Source organism: Antedon bifida, chromosome 5 (assembly GCF_963402885.1).
Source record: "Antedon bifida chromosome 5, ecAntBifi1.1, whole genome shotgun sequence".
Taxonomy (NCBI): Eukaryota; Metazoa; Echinodermata; class Crinoidea; order Comatulida; family Antedonidae; genus Antedon; species Antedon bifida.
In genome coordinates, this window is record NC_136230.1 from 3,254,551 (window position 1) to 3,272,646 (window position 18,096).

The 18,096-nt window shown below is 32.1% G+C and overlaps 2 protein-coding genes and 1 long non-coding RNA gene across 3 annotated transcripts in view; all 3 read left to right on the plus strand.

Moving 5' to 3' along the window:
• The window catches only part of LOC144842555 (uncharacterized), a 33,600-nt gene extending 22,274 nt beyond the window's left edge, over positions 1-11,326 (plus strand). Inside the window, exons 2-6 of the mRNA XM_078699010.1 lie at positions 6,936-7,171; positions 8,911-9,048; positions 9,354-9,566; positions 10,159-10,214; positions 11,131-11,326. Coding sequence (XP_078555136.1) covers positions 7,058-7,171; positions 8,911-9,048; positions 9,354-9,566; positions 10,159-10,214; positions 11,131-11,326 — 717 coding nt within the window. The 5' untranslated portion in view covers positions 6,936-7,057. The remainder of the gene's footprint in view (positions 1-6,935; positions 7,172-8,910; positions 9,049-9,353; positions 9,567-10,158; positions 10,215-11,130) is intronic.
• LOC144842554 (uncharacterized) lies at positions 888-5,515 on the plus strand. The gene is made up of 2 exons (XM_078699009.1): positions 888-2,832; positions 3,216-5,515. The coding sequence occupies exons 1-2, from the start codon at positions 888-890 to the stop codon at positions 5,513-5,515; spliced, it is 4,245 nt and encodes a 1,414-aa protein (XP_078555135.1).
• Positions 11,327-14,978: 3,652 nt separating the features above from the next.
• LOC144842912 (uncharacterized) lies at positions 14,979-16,742 on the plus strand. The gene is made up of 3 exons (XR_013612197.1): positions 14,979-15,546; positions 15,856-15,895; positions 16,645-16,742. It is a non-coding gene; the product is annotated as an uncharacterized LOC144842912 (long non-coding RNA).
• The last annotated feature ends 1,354 nt before the right edge of the window (positions 16,743-18,096 follow it).

Consider the following 18,096-nt stretch of genomic DNA (forward strand, 5'->3'; position numbering starts at 1 on the left):
TACTGCGCAAAAACACGTTTTTGCGCACGCGATTCTTAGAAAGCGTAAAAAATAAAATTTGATGTATAAATCACAATCTACTCACAATTCTTAGTACATTCACCGATTTTGAGTCCATTCCGAATCAAGATAACGCTATACGAGCACGTTAAAAATGACAAAATGCGCCCTTTAATTTCACAAAAGTTCTGAAAATAGTGAAAAATAGGTCTTTTTTAAAATGAAAATAACTCTTCAGAATGCAAGATGACCCCCAATTTTTTTAACGTATTCGGGAAACCATTGAGTTGTAGATATGAATTAATGTACACATTTGACGTACAAAATGTTGTGACGTCATCAAATGGCCACTTGAATTTAAAATTAAGTTTTTTTCTCTTTCGTCATATAATTATCACATTCAATAGAACGCATCTCTGTTATTTTGTGCCCGATTTTCGCTCAAATTGTAGTATGTGATTGCTCAATTAATTGGCTTTCTCATGACATGCCACTATTTTTATTTTGATGACGTCATCACGCGTAAAACCTTGAATAATGTAGGTCGTGTAATTTCAACTTCGCCGTAAATTTAAATATCTTACAGCTCTTCAGAATTGAAGGTTACCTTGATTATTATAATTTATTATGAAAGCTGATGAAATGTAGATATGAATTCATTTAAAAATCAAGCCTATCGGATGTTGTGACGTTAACATATGGCCAGATGAAGTTAAAAAGTAGTTTTTTCATCTTTTACGTCAAAGTTATACAAATTTCAAAGAGCGCGCAACACGCTTCTACGTGCCAAATGTTCTTCTAAGTCTTATATTTATCCAGTCGTTTGCGTGCCATCAAACACAGTTGAAACTGTTAACGTTCTACCTAGACCCGAAACTGAAGATCAAATGATAAGAGTCAAATTAAAAAGAAAGTTGTCGTACAAAGGTTATTATGAGTATAAATACGTAAATAAGACCAAAGTCTTACAAGCCCTGCAATATTTACATCAAAATAATAAGTGGTACTCTGACGTGGTTGTAAATGAAGAATGGAATTATGTTCTACCAGAAACAAGTAAAGATATTGACGAGCAATCTTTGTCCGAAAATGAAGAGCAAGAAGAAGATTTTGATTCACGACTGTCTGGAATTCAATTAGATACATGCCTACAACCAACTGATATGAGACAAGAAATACTAGATCATTATTTCGATGACATTTTCTGTTGTGCACCATGTGAAGGAAATAGCCCTGTTGCACTTTTAAATAATAAATCACTGGAAGGAAAATGCTTCCCAACATTGTTTCCTACTGGACATTCTACATTTCATGATGCTAGAAATATTAAATTAACTCCAGGTCGTTATTTTCATAACAAATTGTGTCACGTTGACAACAGATTTGCTAAAAATACAGAGTACATTTTTTTTGCACAATGCCTTTATGAAATCCAACAAGTGTTGTCAAGTGTTTCTATTGCACTCAGAAAAAGTTCAGGTAAGAAAGATGATGTATCTTCAGTGAAAGCATCAGATTTCAAAAGCGCATCTAAAGTTCAAGAAATTCTAAAATGTGACAGAGGTTATACATTCCTTAAACAAATCAGAGGAACCTGTCCATACTGGCAGTCTACACAAAAAGATGTACTAGCAATGGTGAGACAGCTTGGTAAACCAACATGGTTCGCATCATTTTCTTCAGCTGATATGAGATGGCCAGAAGTAATAAAAACATTGTTGCTTGAAACAGGTGACAAACGAAATATCAATGAATTGGAATGGGCAGACAAATGTACTCTATTGAAATCAAATCCTGTAACAGTTGCACGAATGTTTGATAAAAGATTTCATAACTTTTTGAGAAAAGTAATTCTATCTGATGCTCATCCTATTGGTAAAGTTATTGACTACTTTTTCCGTGTTGAATATCAAGCCAGAGGTTCACCACATATTCATATGGTTCTATGGGTTGAAAATGCACCTCAATTGGGAATTGACGAAAATGACAAGGTAACAGAATTCATCGACAAATACGTATCTTGTAAAATTCCATCATTAGATGAGGATAAGGAACTTCATGAAATTGTTTGTGGTGTTCAAACCCATTGTAAACGACATTCAAAGTCATGTAAGAAAAAAGGTACAACATGTAGATTTAATTTTCCCAAACCACCATCTGAACAAACATTTGTTATACAACGAAAAATTACGGACGTTGATAACAATGAAACTGATAACAATGATACTTATGAAAAAGACACTGCTAAAAATGAAGCTATAAAAGCAGCTAAAGATTTGTTGAAGAGTGTAAAAAGTGCACTTACTGGTGAAATACCTTACCAAGACACTAAACAACTATTTAAAGATTTGAATATTACACAAGCAGATTTCGAAGATGCTAATAATCTGATAGCCACAAAAGATGACTTCCTGTTACAAAGAAATCCTCAAGATGCTTGGGTTAATCAATATAATCCATCTTTACTAAGAGCCTGGAATGCTAATATGGACTTACAGTTTGTATCAAATGAGTATGCATGTGTCGCCTATGTTGTTTCATACATGTCAAAAGCTGAAAGAGAAATGGGACTACTTTTGTCACAAGCAGAAACTGAAATTAAAGATGGAAATGAAGACGCTAAACAAAGTCTTAAGAAACTTGGTAACGTGTACATGCAAAATCGTGAAGTGTCTGCACAAGAAAGTGTTTATCGCGTTTGTAATCTCAGATTAAAAGAAGGCTCTAGAAAAGTAGAATTTATTCCTGTTGGACCTAATCCAGTAAGATTAAGTTTGCCAATAAATGTAATTCAAAACAAAGATGACGATGATGAAATCACTTGGTTGCCAAGTAAACTTGACAAGTATAAATCACGACCCGACGGGCCAGACTTTGAAAAGATGTGCCTTGCAACATTTTGTTCAGAATATAGAATACTCTCATCATCAGAATATAATGGAAAAAAGAAGAAACAAAATACATTTAGGTTAAAGAATAAATTGGGATATATCCAAAAACGGACACGAACCAATAATGCCGTCGTCAGATATCGTCGATTTAAACAGCATATAGCACCAGAAAAATACTATATGAGTATAATGCAACTTTTCCTTCCATTTCGTACGGATCAGCAATTAAAACCACCTTCCTTTATAACATATGAAGACTTTTATGAAAAGGGTTCTGTTAAATTATTTGGGGAGATCTGCAAACAGTAAGTTCCATTGTTACAGAAAACATGCAACAATTTGAGCGTAATGCTGATGCTATTGAACAAGCACAGAACTATATAGATAAGTATGGACCACCAGAAGACGCTTGGGGATTGTTGTGTCCTGAAAGTGAATTAGACAGGCTAGAAAACCCAAAACCAAACATCGAAAATGATGATGAACAAGGCGAAAACCTTATTCCGGATTTAGGACCCGAGAAAAAGGAACCGTATAGATTAGAACATACGGAAAGTAGAATCTCAAAGCAGGAAAGCAACAATATGATCAGATGCTTAAATGACAAACAACAGAAAGTGTTTTATGAAATAAGACAGTGGTACTTAAATAAAGTGAACGGAAAACAGCCTGAACCATTTCATGTATTCATCACTGGAGGTGCTGGCGTTGGCAAGAGTCACTTGGTTAAATGTATTTACAACGAAGGTACAAGAATACTTGGAAAAATGATGCAAAATCCAGACGATGTTTCAATTTTGAAAGTTGCTCCTACCGGAATTGCAGCATACAATATAAATGGTAAAACAATCCACAGTGCTTTATCTATCCCTATTAACGTATCACTTCCATATCAACCCCTTGGAGAAGAGAAAATAACGCAACTTCGTAATCGGCTTGGTCAGTTACAACTATTAATCATTGACGAAATATCCATGGTAGATCAAAAGATGTTATGTTACATACATGGTCGATTAAGACAGATAAAACAAGTACGAGATGATTCACCTTTTGGTAAAGTTTCAGTATTGGCAGTTGGAGACTTTTTTCAATTACCACCTGTAAAAGGCAGTTCATTATATAAAGAATCGCTTCAAAATATATTATGGACAGATAATTTCAAGCAGATAGATCTCGATGAGGTAATGAGACAGAAGGAAGATGCTAAATTCGCTAATTTGTTAAACAGATTACGAACAAAGGAAAAAAATCAAATTTTGTCTAATGACGATTTAGAAACGCTGAAATCACGTGAAACTGGTGAGGACTGTGAAGAAGCTATTCATATATATTCATATAACAAAGATGTTTTAGCCTGGAATAAGAAAATGTTGCATAAAAAATGTACAGACATAATATGTATTGAAGCAGAAGATACAGAAATGAATACCAAAAGGAAAGACACAATTCGTGACAAACCAATAAAGAAATCTAATCAATGTTCACTTCCAAGTTACTTATGGGTTGCACCTAATGCCAGAGTAATGTTAATTAAAAATGTTGATGTAAGTAAGGGAATGACAAATGGATGTATGGGAAATATTACAGAAATAATTAAGCCTGACAACAATTCTAAACCAACATCAATCAAAATTAAATTTGATAACCAAATTGATATTCAGTCTATTGAAAGGTATCAAGAATCGATGGGAAAAAAATACAGTCGCAAACAATTTCCTTTGAAATTGGCTTATGCATGTACCGTGCACAAAGTACAGGGAATGACAATGAATAAAGCTGTTGTAAATCTTAAAAATACATTTTTGTCTGGACAAGCATATGTAGGTTTTAGCCGTGTTACTTCTTTATCTGGTCTTTATATTGAAAACTTTGATCCCAAACATATACGATGTGACCCAACAATTAAAACTTGCTTAAGCAACATGAAACCCTTTTTACAACCGAATGAACCTGGTATTGTTACACAATTTCAATATTGTATCACGTTGCATAATATACAAGGGTTAAGACAACATTTGACTGACTTAAAATGTAATACATCTTTTGCCAATTCAGATTTCGTCTGTCTTACAGAAACCTGGATTAATGACAACGATATCAGTAATATTGGTATGGACAATTTCGAAGTCTATCACCAGCCAAGGTGTCAATCCTATTCTAATGACAGCACAATTACTTCGGAATTAAAAAATAAGGAACATGGTGGTGTGGCAGTGTATATCCGAAATAAATATTGTAATAGACTAAACATCAATTTAAAAGATATCGAATTCATTTCCTTTATGGTAACATCTCCAATGTCTGTTATTATCACAACTATATACCGACCCCCTATATATAATATCAACAAATTCTGTAAGGTTCTTGAAAATCTATTGAAAGCAATACATAAAGTGTGTACAAGATGCATTGTAATGGGTGATTTCAATGAAGATTTGTTGAAAGGCACATCCCATGTTAATAACCTACTGGCTAAACACAATTACCAACAGTTAATACAATCCAGTACAACAGAAGGTGGAACTCTTTTGGATCATGTCTATGTTAGAAACATTGATACAGTGCATACAGAAGTAATACCAATCTATTATAGTTACCATGAAGCCATTAAAATTCAACTATAAATATTTTACTTTTCCTTTAATTTCATTAAATCACAATATTGTGTGCAATATTAAATATTATAAATATTAATTAAAATTAATCAATATTATTAGTCTCGGACAATTATTAAATATATTCTACGGTGATACTGCAATATTTCAGCTGTTTTTGGTTATTTTGTACATATTAAAAATTCCATAATCAATTTTCAATACTTCTACAAAGTGTTATTTCTGCTATATTATAAGCTAAAGCGTAATATTGCCATTCTTCTTTTATTTCATTACATCACATTATTACGTACGTGCAACTGATTTTGGATTTCATATTTAATATTTCTTTTTTGAAAGTGTCATTTATAATTATTTATTATTTAATTTTCGGGTATATATAGTTTTTCCTAAATAATGAATATATTTTGTATTATGAAATGTTTCACTTTCAATGATTACATAATGAAATGCAATTTTTTAAAATGTTTTAATGAGTGTTTTTTTTAACTTTTTTACTTTCTTTCTAGGCCTATTAAAATAAATAAATATTCAAAATATTATTTACAAAAACTTTATCATCACATGACATCTCATCTAATGTGTACAACCGATGTCAACTAAACAGTATCAGTATTTAATCTCATGTACAATAATGAACAAACAATTAATATCATAAAGAAAATTTAACTTCGGGTCATTAATAAAATAATCAGAGTTTTCAAGATTTACCGTTAATTTTAAATACAGTATACATCACCAGAAACAAAAAAAGGACCAATAATTAAACCATAGTATTATAGTGATTAAACAAATCACCATCAAACACCTTATTCAGAAACTACAAAAAATGACAATGACAAATGACAACAATTAGCCAATCAAGATCGATGTTTCCAAATTACACGCCTCCAAAGCACAATCACTACACACATGCTGGTATCAAGTTATCAATCTACAATGATCCAATTATAATTACCACTGCTAACTGTAAATAAATAATATATATATATACACATTATTGATTTCCCATGGACGACCCAACAATACCTCAGCAATTTTCGTTAATTGTTTATAAATACTATTTATATCTGTTTTATTTTAAAGTATCTTTGTTTAAATGTATGCCTTTTTGTGTATGTTACAGTAAAAATAAAAGATTAAAAATCTCTCCCTAGCTAATGTTTATGAAATTTGTTTATCTTGTCGACGCACCGCCAAAGTACCACCGCGGAAGCGGTATCCTAATTATAACGTTTGAACAGGGAGTTGTTATACTATTATAATAATAGTAGTAATAACAACCCTGGTTTGAAGTAACATTAACCCTTCCATCTGATTATGCGGCCCAAGCCAATTGTCTTCATATCCTTCATTTGACTATCAACTATGGCTGGTGCAAGTTCGAGTAAACGCACATCTTGCAAATCATTAAACTGTTATTTAGTAGATCCATTTGAGCCCAGGAAAGTGGGGCAAGGCAATGGAAGCAGGCAATTCCTAAAGAGCTATATAGTAATACAAGAGGACAACACCACATTGTATCAATGTTTCGTCAATGATTTCAATCGGATGGCGATATCAGCAAAAATCAGAGCGATGCCAACTGATATGTTCTTTGCAATCAAAGACAGCATTGTGCTTGACCGCGTCAACAAAAAGGTGTCGTTAACAGCAAATACAAAGGTAAGATGATGTTTACAATTTCCATTCATTTTGATTTTGAAATTACGCAGAAATATATGAATTTTTTTCTGTGTGTTCGTTACACAAAATTCGCATTCATTTATAGTTAAAATAATTTTAAAATTTGTTCCATTGTCATTAGGCTAGTATTTCACATCAATTTAATCTCATCTCACATTATTTTGATCCAACCTCTGTATTTCTGTGGACGAAAACAACTACTCTAATTGTAACTGTAATCTATTCCATTCCTGATGCCACTTTCTGTAGTAGTAGTTCTTTGGTTCTTTGATAGTAGCACATCACCCTCTTTTTTAAATTCTCAATTCTCAATTTGCGGACCCCGTCATGAAAAAATCATCACTCGGTGCTCGTTTTTATTAGGGATAACAATGTATATTCAAAAGTTTATGTATATATATATATATCACGGTTTATGAAAATCTGACTTATACATTCCAAAATATAAGGCCTAAAACATCACCGAAATGATCGTTTTTAGCCAAAAATTTTGTATGTAAACTTGTAGTATGTAATTATAAATTATTTATTTTCATGACACAATAAACCTAAGACCATGAACTTAATGTACTATAAGACACCATTCTAATCACTACGCGAAATGTCGTAAAAGACGCACTGGGCGTTTCATAGAAATTACCGGCGGCTCAACTTGTCGGCGGCCCAACCGGTCATATCCCCACTCGGCTAGCTGCATAAAGCAAAGTTTTGAACAAAACATTTAATTTTTTTAACTTTTCTGAACTACTTTGTCATGAAAAAAATCACTAAAACTACATAAAAAATAACAAACTTTATAATAACCCATGTCTCTACGCCAAATATATTTCTACCACATTAGGGGTGCACCCAAACCCAATTATCTGCCTATGTATGTTTAGGGTTTGGGTTTTGCTAGTAATAAGGAATGCATTTATAATGTCATTCAAATGGTACACAACAATATATTTTATGACCAAATAAATTAAAATGTTAATAAAATAAAAAGTACCAATTAAAAATAGCAACCACAAAGTATTACAACCAGGGTTGTGTATTTTACGACTCCCTGATTACATTATAAACAACCTTGTTACAACTTCCCGTGCCTCTCTATTAAACACCATTGTTATGAATGGGTTTATTCACTTAATGTTGCAATTGCAGTTCAGTTATAATGTAAACACACGCTTGCAATTGAGTGTTAGTTTAATTTTAGAATTCTATATTTGTAGTTATAATTTTGGAAGTCTGAATGCACCACAAGATTTATCATTCCGTCAATATCACAAGCTACAAAAGTGATTTTTTTTCCATGACAGCACATTATACTTAAACAATATTTACCATTACTGTATTCTGTACTGACCAAAAAACACTATTGTTTTTTAAATCTCCACCATACGTCATTGTTTTTTACAATTTCATCTTGATAACCAACCACATCATTGTTGTTACTATTTTGGTCCTTATAATTATTATCGACCTTTCACCCACAATGTTCAGTCTTCATAACATTTACAATAATTTAAAAAATCTAATTTATTCTAATTTATTTGTTATGTTTGTAAATCAAAATAAGTATATAAAACATTAAAAGGGTCTGGATAATTCTGAAACGTTCAATATCTTGTCTTGTATGATATTTTCTATTTTGAATCTCTTTCAACTACAAGTTCACGTAAATCAATTACTTAATTAATATACAATAATTGCCAATCATTTTTTCTTTCATTTAGTTTTTCTTCAGGGGACCAAAATTCGAGTTACCTGAAGCTTTGATCTGGGAGTACAGACGTCCTCCAATAATTCCTATTGCAGATATCCCCACAAGCCCAACTAAAAAGAGGGCCTCTGTGCAAGGCACGATAACAGAGGTATGTAAAATGATTATTAAATTTTTATTTTACTACTTACCTTATTCTCTAACTTGTATATTGGAATTATTCGTTCAACAAATATTAATGATAAAAAATAACACAAATAATCAAGGATGGAACATCATGTTTTATATACAAAACCAAGAGTATTGGAAAAAATGGCAGTAATTTCTTTCTGTACTGATACCTGATTTAAAATACCAAAAAAATACCTTTGCAAAAATACTTTAAAATGACAGATTTCTTCTTTTCGTATTCCATATACAGTCATGTGTTTCCTATATTTTTTAATACTTTTATAGGTAGGAGAAGTCCGAATTGTCGGCACCAATAACAGACGCCTCAGAAATATTAGAATTACAGATGATGCCAACAATGATGTTGAGCTTACCCTATGGGGCGAGCATGCAGATCTCGAACTGGTGCCAGATCTGAGAGTTGAGATAACTGGCGTTATCATTACAGAATATCAAAATATCAAGAAAATAGAATCGACAACATCAATGTCACTCAAGGTACGCAAAAATGAAATATACAACCTACATACACAACATTTATTTATTTCCCTTCAAAAATGTTTTTCAGTTGTCAACAACCATGCATGACAATGCAATTAATTTCTCTAATCTTCAATTCCAATGCAAAATATACAAATATTACACCAACACAAATTTATACAAACAAAAAAAAACCTCAACCAAATAGTCTTTGTTATTTTATATTCAATTTAATATTAAATGCATAACAACTGTTTGTTATTTTGATGTCATAAACATCCAGATATGAATTAAATGCCCACCAACTGTCAATTAATAACAACTTTTGGTCCATATAATTATTTAATATTATTATTACAATCAATCATTGAAATATATCAAATCTCTCATCTCACTTTAAAAATGCAAAATTTTACGCAAATGTTGATGTTGACAAACTTACAAAATGTTCCAGTGTACACGTTTAAAAGATACACAAAACACAACAATAACACAAGCAAAGAAAAATCCTTTGTTTTAAACAGATCGGAATATTTATCCACCAAATGGCAGATAACTATCAATTTCTAAACTCAAAATGTTAATTGATTTATACAATATTTATTTATAGTACATCGAAGAAAAATGGGAAATTGTAGGCCAACTGACTGCAATTACAAGTGAAGAGTAAGTATTCAAAAATTTTATACAGTACAACCTTCATTTTACATACGGTCCGAAATGCGTACATAAAACATGGGATTCGTAAAATCCAGGTTGACCCCCTTTTAAATTGACCCCCAAATACTTAGAAATGATGACGTCACCAGTCATTTTAAGCGTAAGTAAAATTCACGGAACGTAAAATCACAGAACGTCAAACATAGGTTCTACTGTATTAAGCAAACTAATGTCCACATTAATTTACAATTTTATATAAAGCCTACAACAATTCTCACATTGGATGCAACTGCCAATGGTAAAAGCAACTAGATGTGTACTGTACTAAGGACGAGTTTGGTTATAGCAAAAATATATCACCACTTGCTTAACTAATCTTCCTGCTAACTTGGGGGCTCATAATACACCTTATCCACAGTGCATACATGCATAACAAAATGTGTATATAATAAACCTTTCCATATAATATAAATTTATTAAATAGCCAATTAGTTAAATTTATGCATTCCAGTCATAAATGAATGGAAATAAGAAAAACTTACAAGTATAATCCCAGCCCCTAAGTTCAATTAAAATTATATTGTCAAATGAATTACATTAGGCTAATATTAAGCAAATGTAATAATATTTGATAATTATTCAATTCCTTCAAAATAACCTAAGAACAATATCTAATAATACTTTTTATATATCAATGTAATCATTATGCATATTGTTTATTTCAAAATCAAACTGATTTGATTTACTGTATTATTAGTTTTTTTACATGCTTTCCTACATTCATACAGGAAACACAATTCAGTTTTATTGACAATTGTTAAAAAAACCTTCATAATTCAATTTACAGAAACCTTCCTTTATATCGATCAAATGATCCATAATGTTCGTAAATATGTAATGTATTGTATCATTTAATTTATAGATTTCTACGTCCATATGACCTGCTTGTCACCTCCGAAGACACAGAATATGTTATTACCGTCAACGAGCTGTCGGAAATCGAGGGCAACATCCAAGAGCTGCCAATAACAGTACATATTACGACTCGCAGCAATGGCCCTACAATTGAGTGTGTCAAAATGACCACATACACTGATGACACTGGAACCGAAATTTAAAACCCGGTTTAGATGTCAATCAGGCCTTATCTTTTCTTTTTGTCTTAATGTAATAAAGATTTCTTTTACAAACTAAGGTCAATTGTTTTTCTTTTAATATATTCGTACCTTAATTCCTTTCTTATTTCAATATTTAAAATAACTGCATCTTTAATCATTTGTTTCTATAACATTGGTATAGCTTAGAGGATATTCAGAAATTCAATAAGACCATTTGATTTACACTTTAATAACATTTCAGCAGATAACAAAATATTATCACTAACAATATCATTAACAATTACAATTCCACTTTCAATCCAGTGTTTGTAGTAAAGTTTCAACATCCTTCTTAAAGGCCTGTTTCTGCTGAGCAGAAAAAATCGATTATTAACCGTTTATTTTTTAATCAAGTATTTCTGGGCAGCAGAAACGGCGCAAAATAAAATAACCGATTAAAAACACTCAATCCATTACGTGTTTTAATCGATTATTTCTTTTTTTAACCGATTATTGCGGAGCAGTTTTGATCTGCAACACAAATAGCGATTATTGACCACACTTTGACCTCTAGAGTATGGCAACCTTCATTCACAATGCATGCTGTTTATTGCGCGATCGACGACGATCAGCGATGTGGACCGAATAACGATCAAATGTTCAACATTTGATTTTTACTATTTTATGGGGGAGATTTATACAGAGTTACAAGTACATCGTTACATCCCACCAGTTCAGACTAACGCTGTTTTGCATGTCCTTTCTCAGGCCTGTTGTTTCGATGGAAATATATAGCCTAGCTACGCCCTCTAGAGGGAATATGACCGTTTCGGCCACAGACAGTTTCGGCCACAACCGATTTCTATGGCGCGCCAATCAGGCATTGTGTGATTGTAATGTTAGCCATTTGCTTGTTGTTTAAGGTCACCATCTGTAAACAAAGTTCAATAAAAAATATAGGCCTAAATAGGCCATTTGGAATAAAGATAAAACCCTCATCAGCGCACGCTTAACCATGCAGCCTGGCGCCAAAGATTGTATAGCGGCGCTATACAATGTTTGCTGGCGCCGCCAATAGGCATTCTCTACAGACGCGATTTGAAAAAAAATCCAAAGTCCTTATACGATAACGTCCCACACGTACCATCACCCATTGGCTGATTATGACGTAATGTAATTTTACCGTACCTTCAGTAAACCGAACTTAGAATACGGTACCGTATCTTTAGCCACTTTAGTCAAAAAGCGATTACAAAATAACCGATTAACGTCGGAGAACATTTTCAACATTTTCCGATCGTATGTTAACATCAGGCCCGTATCCAGGGGGGGTGCGTTGGGTGCAGACGCACCCCCCCAAGTCCCAAAAGGTCCACTATTTCCTCGGTTGGTATTTTTTCTTGTCTTGTTTAACTAAAGACAATCATTATATATATACAAAATTTACATTATCAATGGTATACAAACAAAAATATGTTAATATAAAATGAAAAAATACCGGTAATTAAATTACGGAATCTGAACTGACTACAAACTCGATGTGAAACATGCGCAGTCGATCATGTGACGACAAGCAATAGCTTAGCGCTTCATGTACGCGGTACGCGGTAAAGTGTTTTTGCATGCTGGAAATACAGACAACCGGCGGTAATTTGCTGGAAATACAGACAACCGGCGGTAAATACAGACACTATCGAATACGGCGCCTAAACTTGGGAAGGAAGCAGGAAGCTAGAAAGCGGAAAGCTGCTGGAAAATCGACGCTGTCTAAGTTGGCCTTTAAACATCATGAAAGCGTTAAGTTCTGGTGTCCATCGTTCAACTAGCCCAAGCCACAACAAAGAGTCTTAAATCAGTCTTTAGAACGTCAAATAGCGCAAATTTTGCCGGGGCCTTCGGCCCCTGGACCCTGACCGGGGGCCCTTGGCGGCCCCCTGGCCCCCACCCATTGTTGCTCGCTTCGCTCGCACCCCCCCCTTTATAAATGCTGCATACGGGCCTGCTACGTGCATGTTTAAAGTTATTAATGTCAATAAAATGATAAAAATGATCACCTATAATTCGTCAAAGTGACGAATTAAATTCTAGTTTTTTATTGTTTCTGTACACTATTTTGTGTAACAATTATCTCAAAAAGTTTAATGTCAATGATTACAAAAATTTCAGAATATCTTTCAAATAATATAACTTAATCCTAATAAGCTTTCCAGCGTGATCACTCATCCGTGACGACATTTATACGCCATTTTGCGAAATCACATTATCAATCATATCTCCATAATTCATTATCACATATTAATGAAATTCACAACACGTAAACTTCAGATCAAGGGTAAAAATATTAGCAAATAAAAACGCACGCGCACGTAGGTTCATGCGCGTGATATCGCGCGCTAAAAATTTAAAAAGCTCAAAATTAAGTTTTGATCAATTTAGAGCATGAATTAGGCCATTTGCGTGTTTCAAAAAATTACTGCGCAAAAATGCGTTTTTGCGCGCGCGATACTTAAAAAGCGTAAAAAACATGATTTTTTTTTACAAATCTCATTCTACTCACCATCCTTAGTACATTCACTAAATTTGAGTCAGTTCCGACTTAAAATAACGCAATACGAGCACGTTAAAAATGACAAAATGCGCACATTAATTTTACAAAAGTTCTGAAAATGGTGAAAAATAGGTCTTTTTTAAAATGAAAATAATTCTTCAGAATGCAAGATGACCCCCGATTTTTTTAACTTATTCTGGAAGCCATTGAGTTGTAGATATGAATTCATGTACACATTTTACGTACAAAATGTTTTGACGTCATCAAATGGCCACTTGAATTTAAAAATTAGGATTTGTTATCTTTTTGTGTAGATTATCACATTCAACAGAGCGCATCTCGGTTATGTGTGCTCGAATTTCGCACAACTTTCAGTATGTGCTTGCTTAATTAATTATCTTTATCATGAGTTGACACTATCTTCATTTTAATGACGTCATCACGCGTAAAAACTTGAATAACGTAGGCCGTGTAATTTCACCTTCGCAGTAAATTTGAATATCTTACAGCTCTTCAGAATTGAAGGTTACCTTGATGATTATAATTTATTATGAAAGCTGATGAAATGTAGATATTAATTCATATAAAAATTAAGCCTATCGGATGTTGTGACGTTAACATATGGCCAGTTGAAGTGAAAAAGTAGTTTTTTCACATTTTTCGTCAAAGTTATACACAATTCAAAGAGCGCGCACAGCGCTTCTACGTGCCAAATTTTTTTTCCAAATCTTATATTTTTTTGCTCAATTAATTATCTTTCGAAATTGTCATCTTTGAGTTTATTTTGATAATTCCATCAAAAAATTAGAACATGATGTGTGTCCCGTAATTTCACCTATGCTACACTGTATATAGATATACAGTATATACTGTACATATTGTATATGGCATGCACAACTCAGCACTATAAGCGTATGCATCATATCATAGGATGGCATACATCAACTTTTTACGATCGTATGTTAACGTACGTGCATGTTTAAAAAGTTTTAATTTCATTAAAATGATAAAAATGATCACCTATAATTCGTCAAAGTGACGAATTAAATTCTAGTTTAGATTGTAATTGTTTTTTATTAACAGAAGATTTACAGTTTTAGCTACAGCTGTGAGTATTAGTAGATTATCTGTTAAACGGAGAAAACATATTTTCCTTACTTTGTGAACTGTTGCCTGCCCTAATCAGCCGTCTCATACCTAAAGTCATTTTGAGGAAATTTCTTAATTTTTCAGACATTGATTAAGAAGCTTGTTGATTTGTAAAAAGTGTTAATGTTGTTTATTGCCATTATCAATGTTTTTCCTTGTTTTTTTTTAGATTGTAGAAAATATACAGTTTCAGCTACAGCTGTGAGTATTAGTAGATTATCTGTTAAACGGTGAAAACATATTTTCCTTACTTTGTGAACTGTTGCCTGTTATTTTGTAGGCATTTTATATTATGAAACATTTACATAATTCAGATTTTATGGTTTGTGAATAAGATATTAAATGAAATTAGCATTGAGACAACATGTAGACCCCAATCAGCCGGCCCATACCCAAAGTTATTTTGAGGAAATTTCTTAATTTTTCAGACATTGATTAAGAAGCATGTTGATTTAGAAAAAGTGTTAATGTTGTTTATTGCCATTATTAATGTTTTTCCTTGTTTTTTTTAGATTGTAGAAAATATACAGTGTTAGCTACAGCTGTGAGTATTAGTAGATTATCTGTTAAATGGAGAAAGCATATTTTCCTTATTTTGTGAACTGTTGCCTGTTATTTTGTAGGCATTTTCTATTATGAAACATTTAGATAATTCTATTCTAATTTTATTGTTTGTGAATAAGATATTAAATGAAATTAGTATTGAGACAACATGTAGACCCCAATCAACCGGCCCATACCTAAAGTCATTTTGAGGAAATTTCTTAATTTTTCGATTAAGAAGCATGTTGATTTTGAAAAAGTGTTAATGTTGTTTATTGCCATTATTAATGATTTTCCTTTTATTTTTTAGATTGTAGTTGTACAGAAAATATACAGTGTCAGTTACAGCTGTGAGTATTAGAAAATTATCTGTAAAACGGAAAAAACATATTTTTCTTACTTTATGCCCTCCCTTAATTGATAAACATGTGTTGTCTGTAAATTTACAATACTGAGTGACCAAATATTTTTGTGTATAAAATTCTATTATATTAGAACATTGAATAATTAAACCTATTTTCAGATTATATGTTTATACTAGGACTTTATCGAATATTACAATATAACAATTTATGTGAATTATCATTTTATACAAGTATTTGATTAAAAGCAACAAAAATACAAGTTGATTTCGTAGAAGTTGAAAAATTGTGAAGGTGAAATTGTTATGAAAGAATTTGTTTCCGACACATTCCATGTAATGAAGTTTTGACATATTTTTAGGTCAAAATATCTTCTATAGTGATTTATTTATATTGTATAAACCAAAGTCACAAATATATTATCACAATTTACTTAAAAATTTGGGACAATCATCCTTTTTAACATAAATGTGGTGGTCAGTTACTCCAGACATAAATTTGCAATTTTATAAAATGGGTCTATCCTGAATTTAGTAGTGAGTTGGTCCTAATTTGTTTTGCTAGGCCCAATAGATCATGTTACATTCCACAAGGAATGTGTATATTATTATTTAGCTATTTGTAAAAACACTGATTTATCTACTGATTCAATTTATAATTGTTTGACTGGAATTCTTAGTACTGTACAGTGTATCTTAAAATTAATAACTAACTCTTTTTTTTTTCTTTTATTGTAGGTGACTGTCTTATATAAACCCACTGGATCTCAGAAGAGATCCGGGTCTTTAGAAAAAGATCCACTCTCCGAAGAGAGTTTCTACGAGGGGTTACCGAACAAAGAATATTTCTGTACAATTTATCTGTAAAACATTCAGTAAAACATTCAGTAAAACCTTGAAGATAAACCGAAGTTTATTTCAAAACCATTTTTGCAATAAACAAAAGTTTATTACAAAACCATTTTTGCAAAAGCAAAAGTGTAAAACATTCAGTAAAACCTTGAAGATAACACAAGTTTATCACAAGGAAACAACTAGTAAACAGAAGTTTATTAGAAAACCATTTTTGCAAAATCAAATTTTGATTATACAAACAAAAGTTTGAAGAATAAAACAGAAGCTTATTATAAAGAAATAAATATTAAACAGAGTTCATTACAAAAGAATAAATTAAAGAAGATTTAAAGATCACTTTTATTTGGATCTGTTATTAAGTAGAATTGTAAAAAGAATAAAAACTAGACATGAAACTCGTCACTTTGACGAGTTAGTTATCCGCACAACGACAAACGCCACGTGCACGTCATACGTTGGAATATTGCACACAGATAAAGATTATGGCATTATGACAAGAACTGAAGAATATGATATGCTGTTAGTGCTGAATTCTGTCAATTTGTGTCATATAGTATATACATGCAAACAGTATAATCTGTATACATATTACATACAGTGTAGAATAGGTGAAATTACGGGACCCGCCATTTATTCCAATTTTTAACATGGCGACGGTATCAAAATGAAACACTTAAATAGCAATTTCTGGAGGAAATTATCTCAGGAACAACATATTAACGTGTAAAAGAAATTTGAATACGTAAAATATAGATGCGCACCCTTTTAAATGTGATGAACTATTACGCAAAATATGAAAATACGACTTTTTTTATTCAACTGGCCATATGATGACGTCACAACATCCGATTGGCAAAATGTTTACATGAATTCGTATCTACAATCCAATAGCTTCCAGAAAACGTTTTAATCGTGATTATCACATTTTATTCTTACGAGCTATTACAGATTAAAATTTACTGTAAAGATGAAATTAATGACCCACGTAATTAAAATTTTTAGGCATGATGACGTCATAAAAATTAAAATATTTTTATCTCATGCTAAAGAAAGTTGATTGACCTACACAATATATAAATTTAGGAGAAAAAGGAATACAGATAAGCGTGATGCGCTCCATTGAATGTGATGAGCAATAACGAAAGAGACAAAAATCCTATATTTTACATTCGTGTGGCCATACGATGACGTCACAATGTTTTTTTAGCCCTATCGATGCATGATCCGATATCTACAACTCATCAACTTCTAGATTTTGTAATAAAAATAAACGGTTCACGGTTTACTTTAGAAACTATGACTGTTTAAAAAAAGACATAATTTTGACAATTTTTT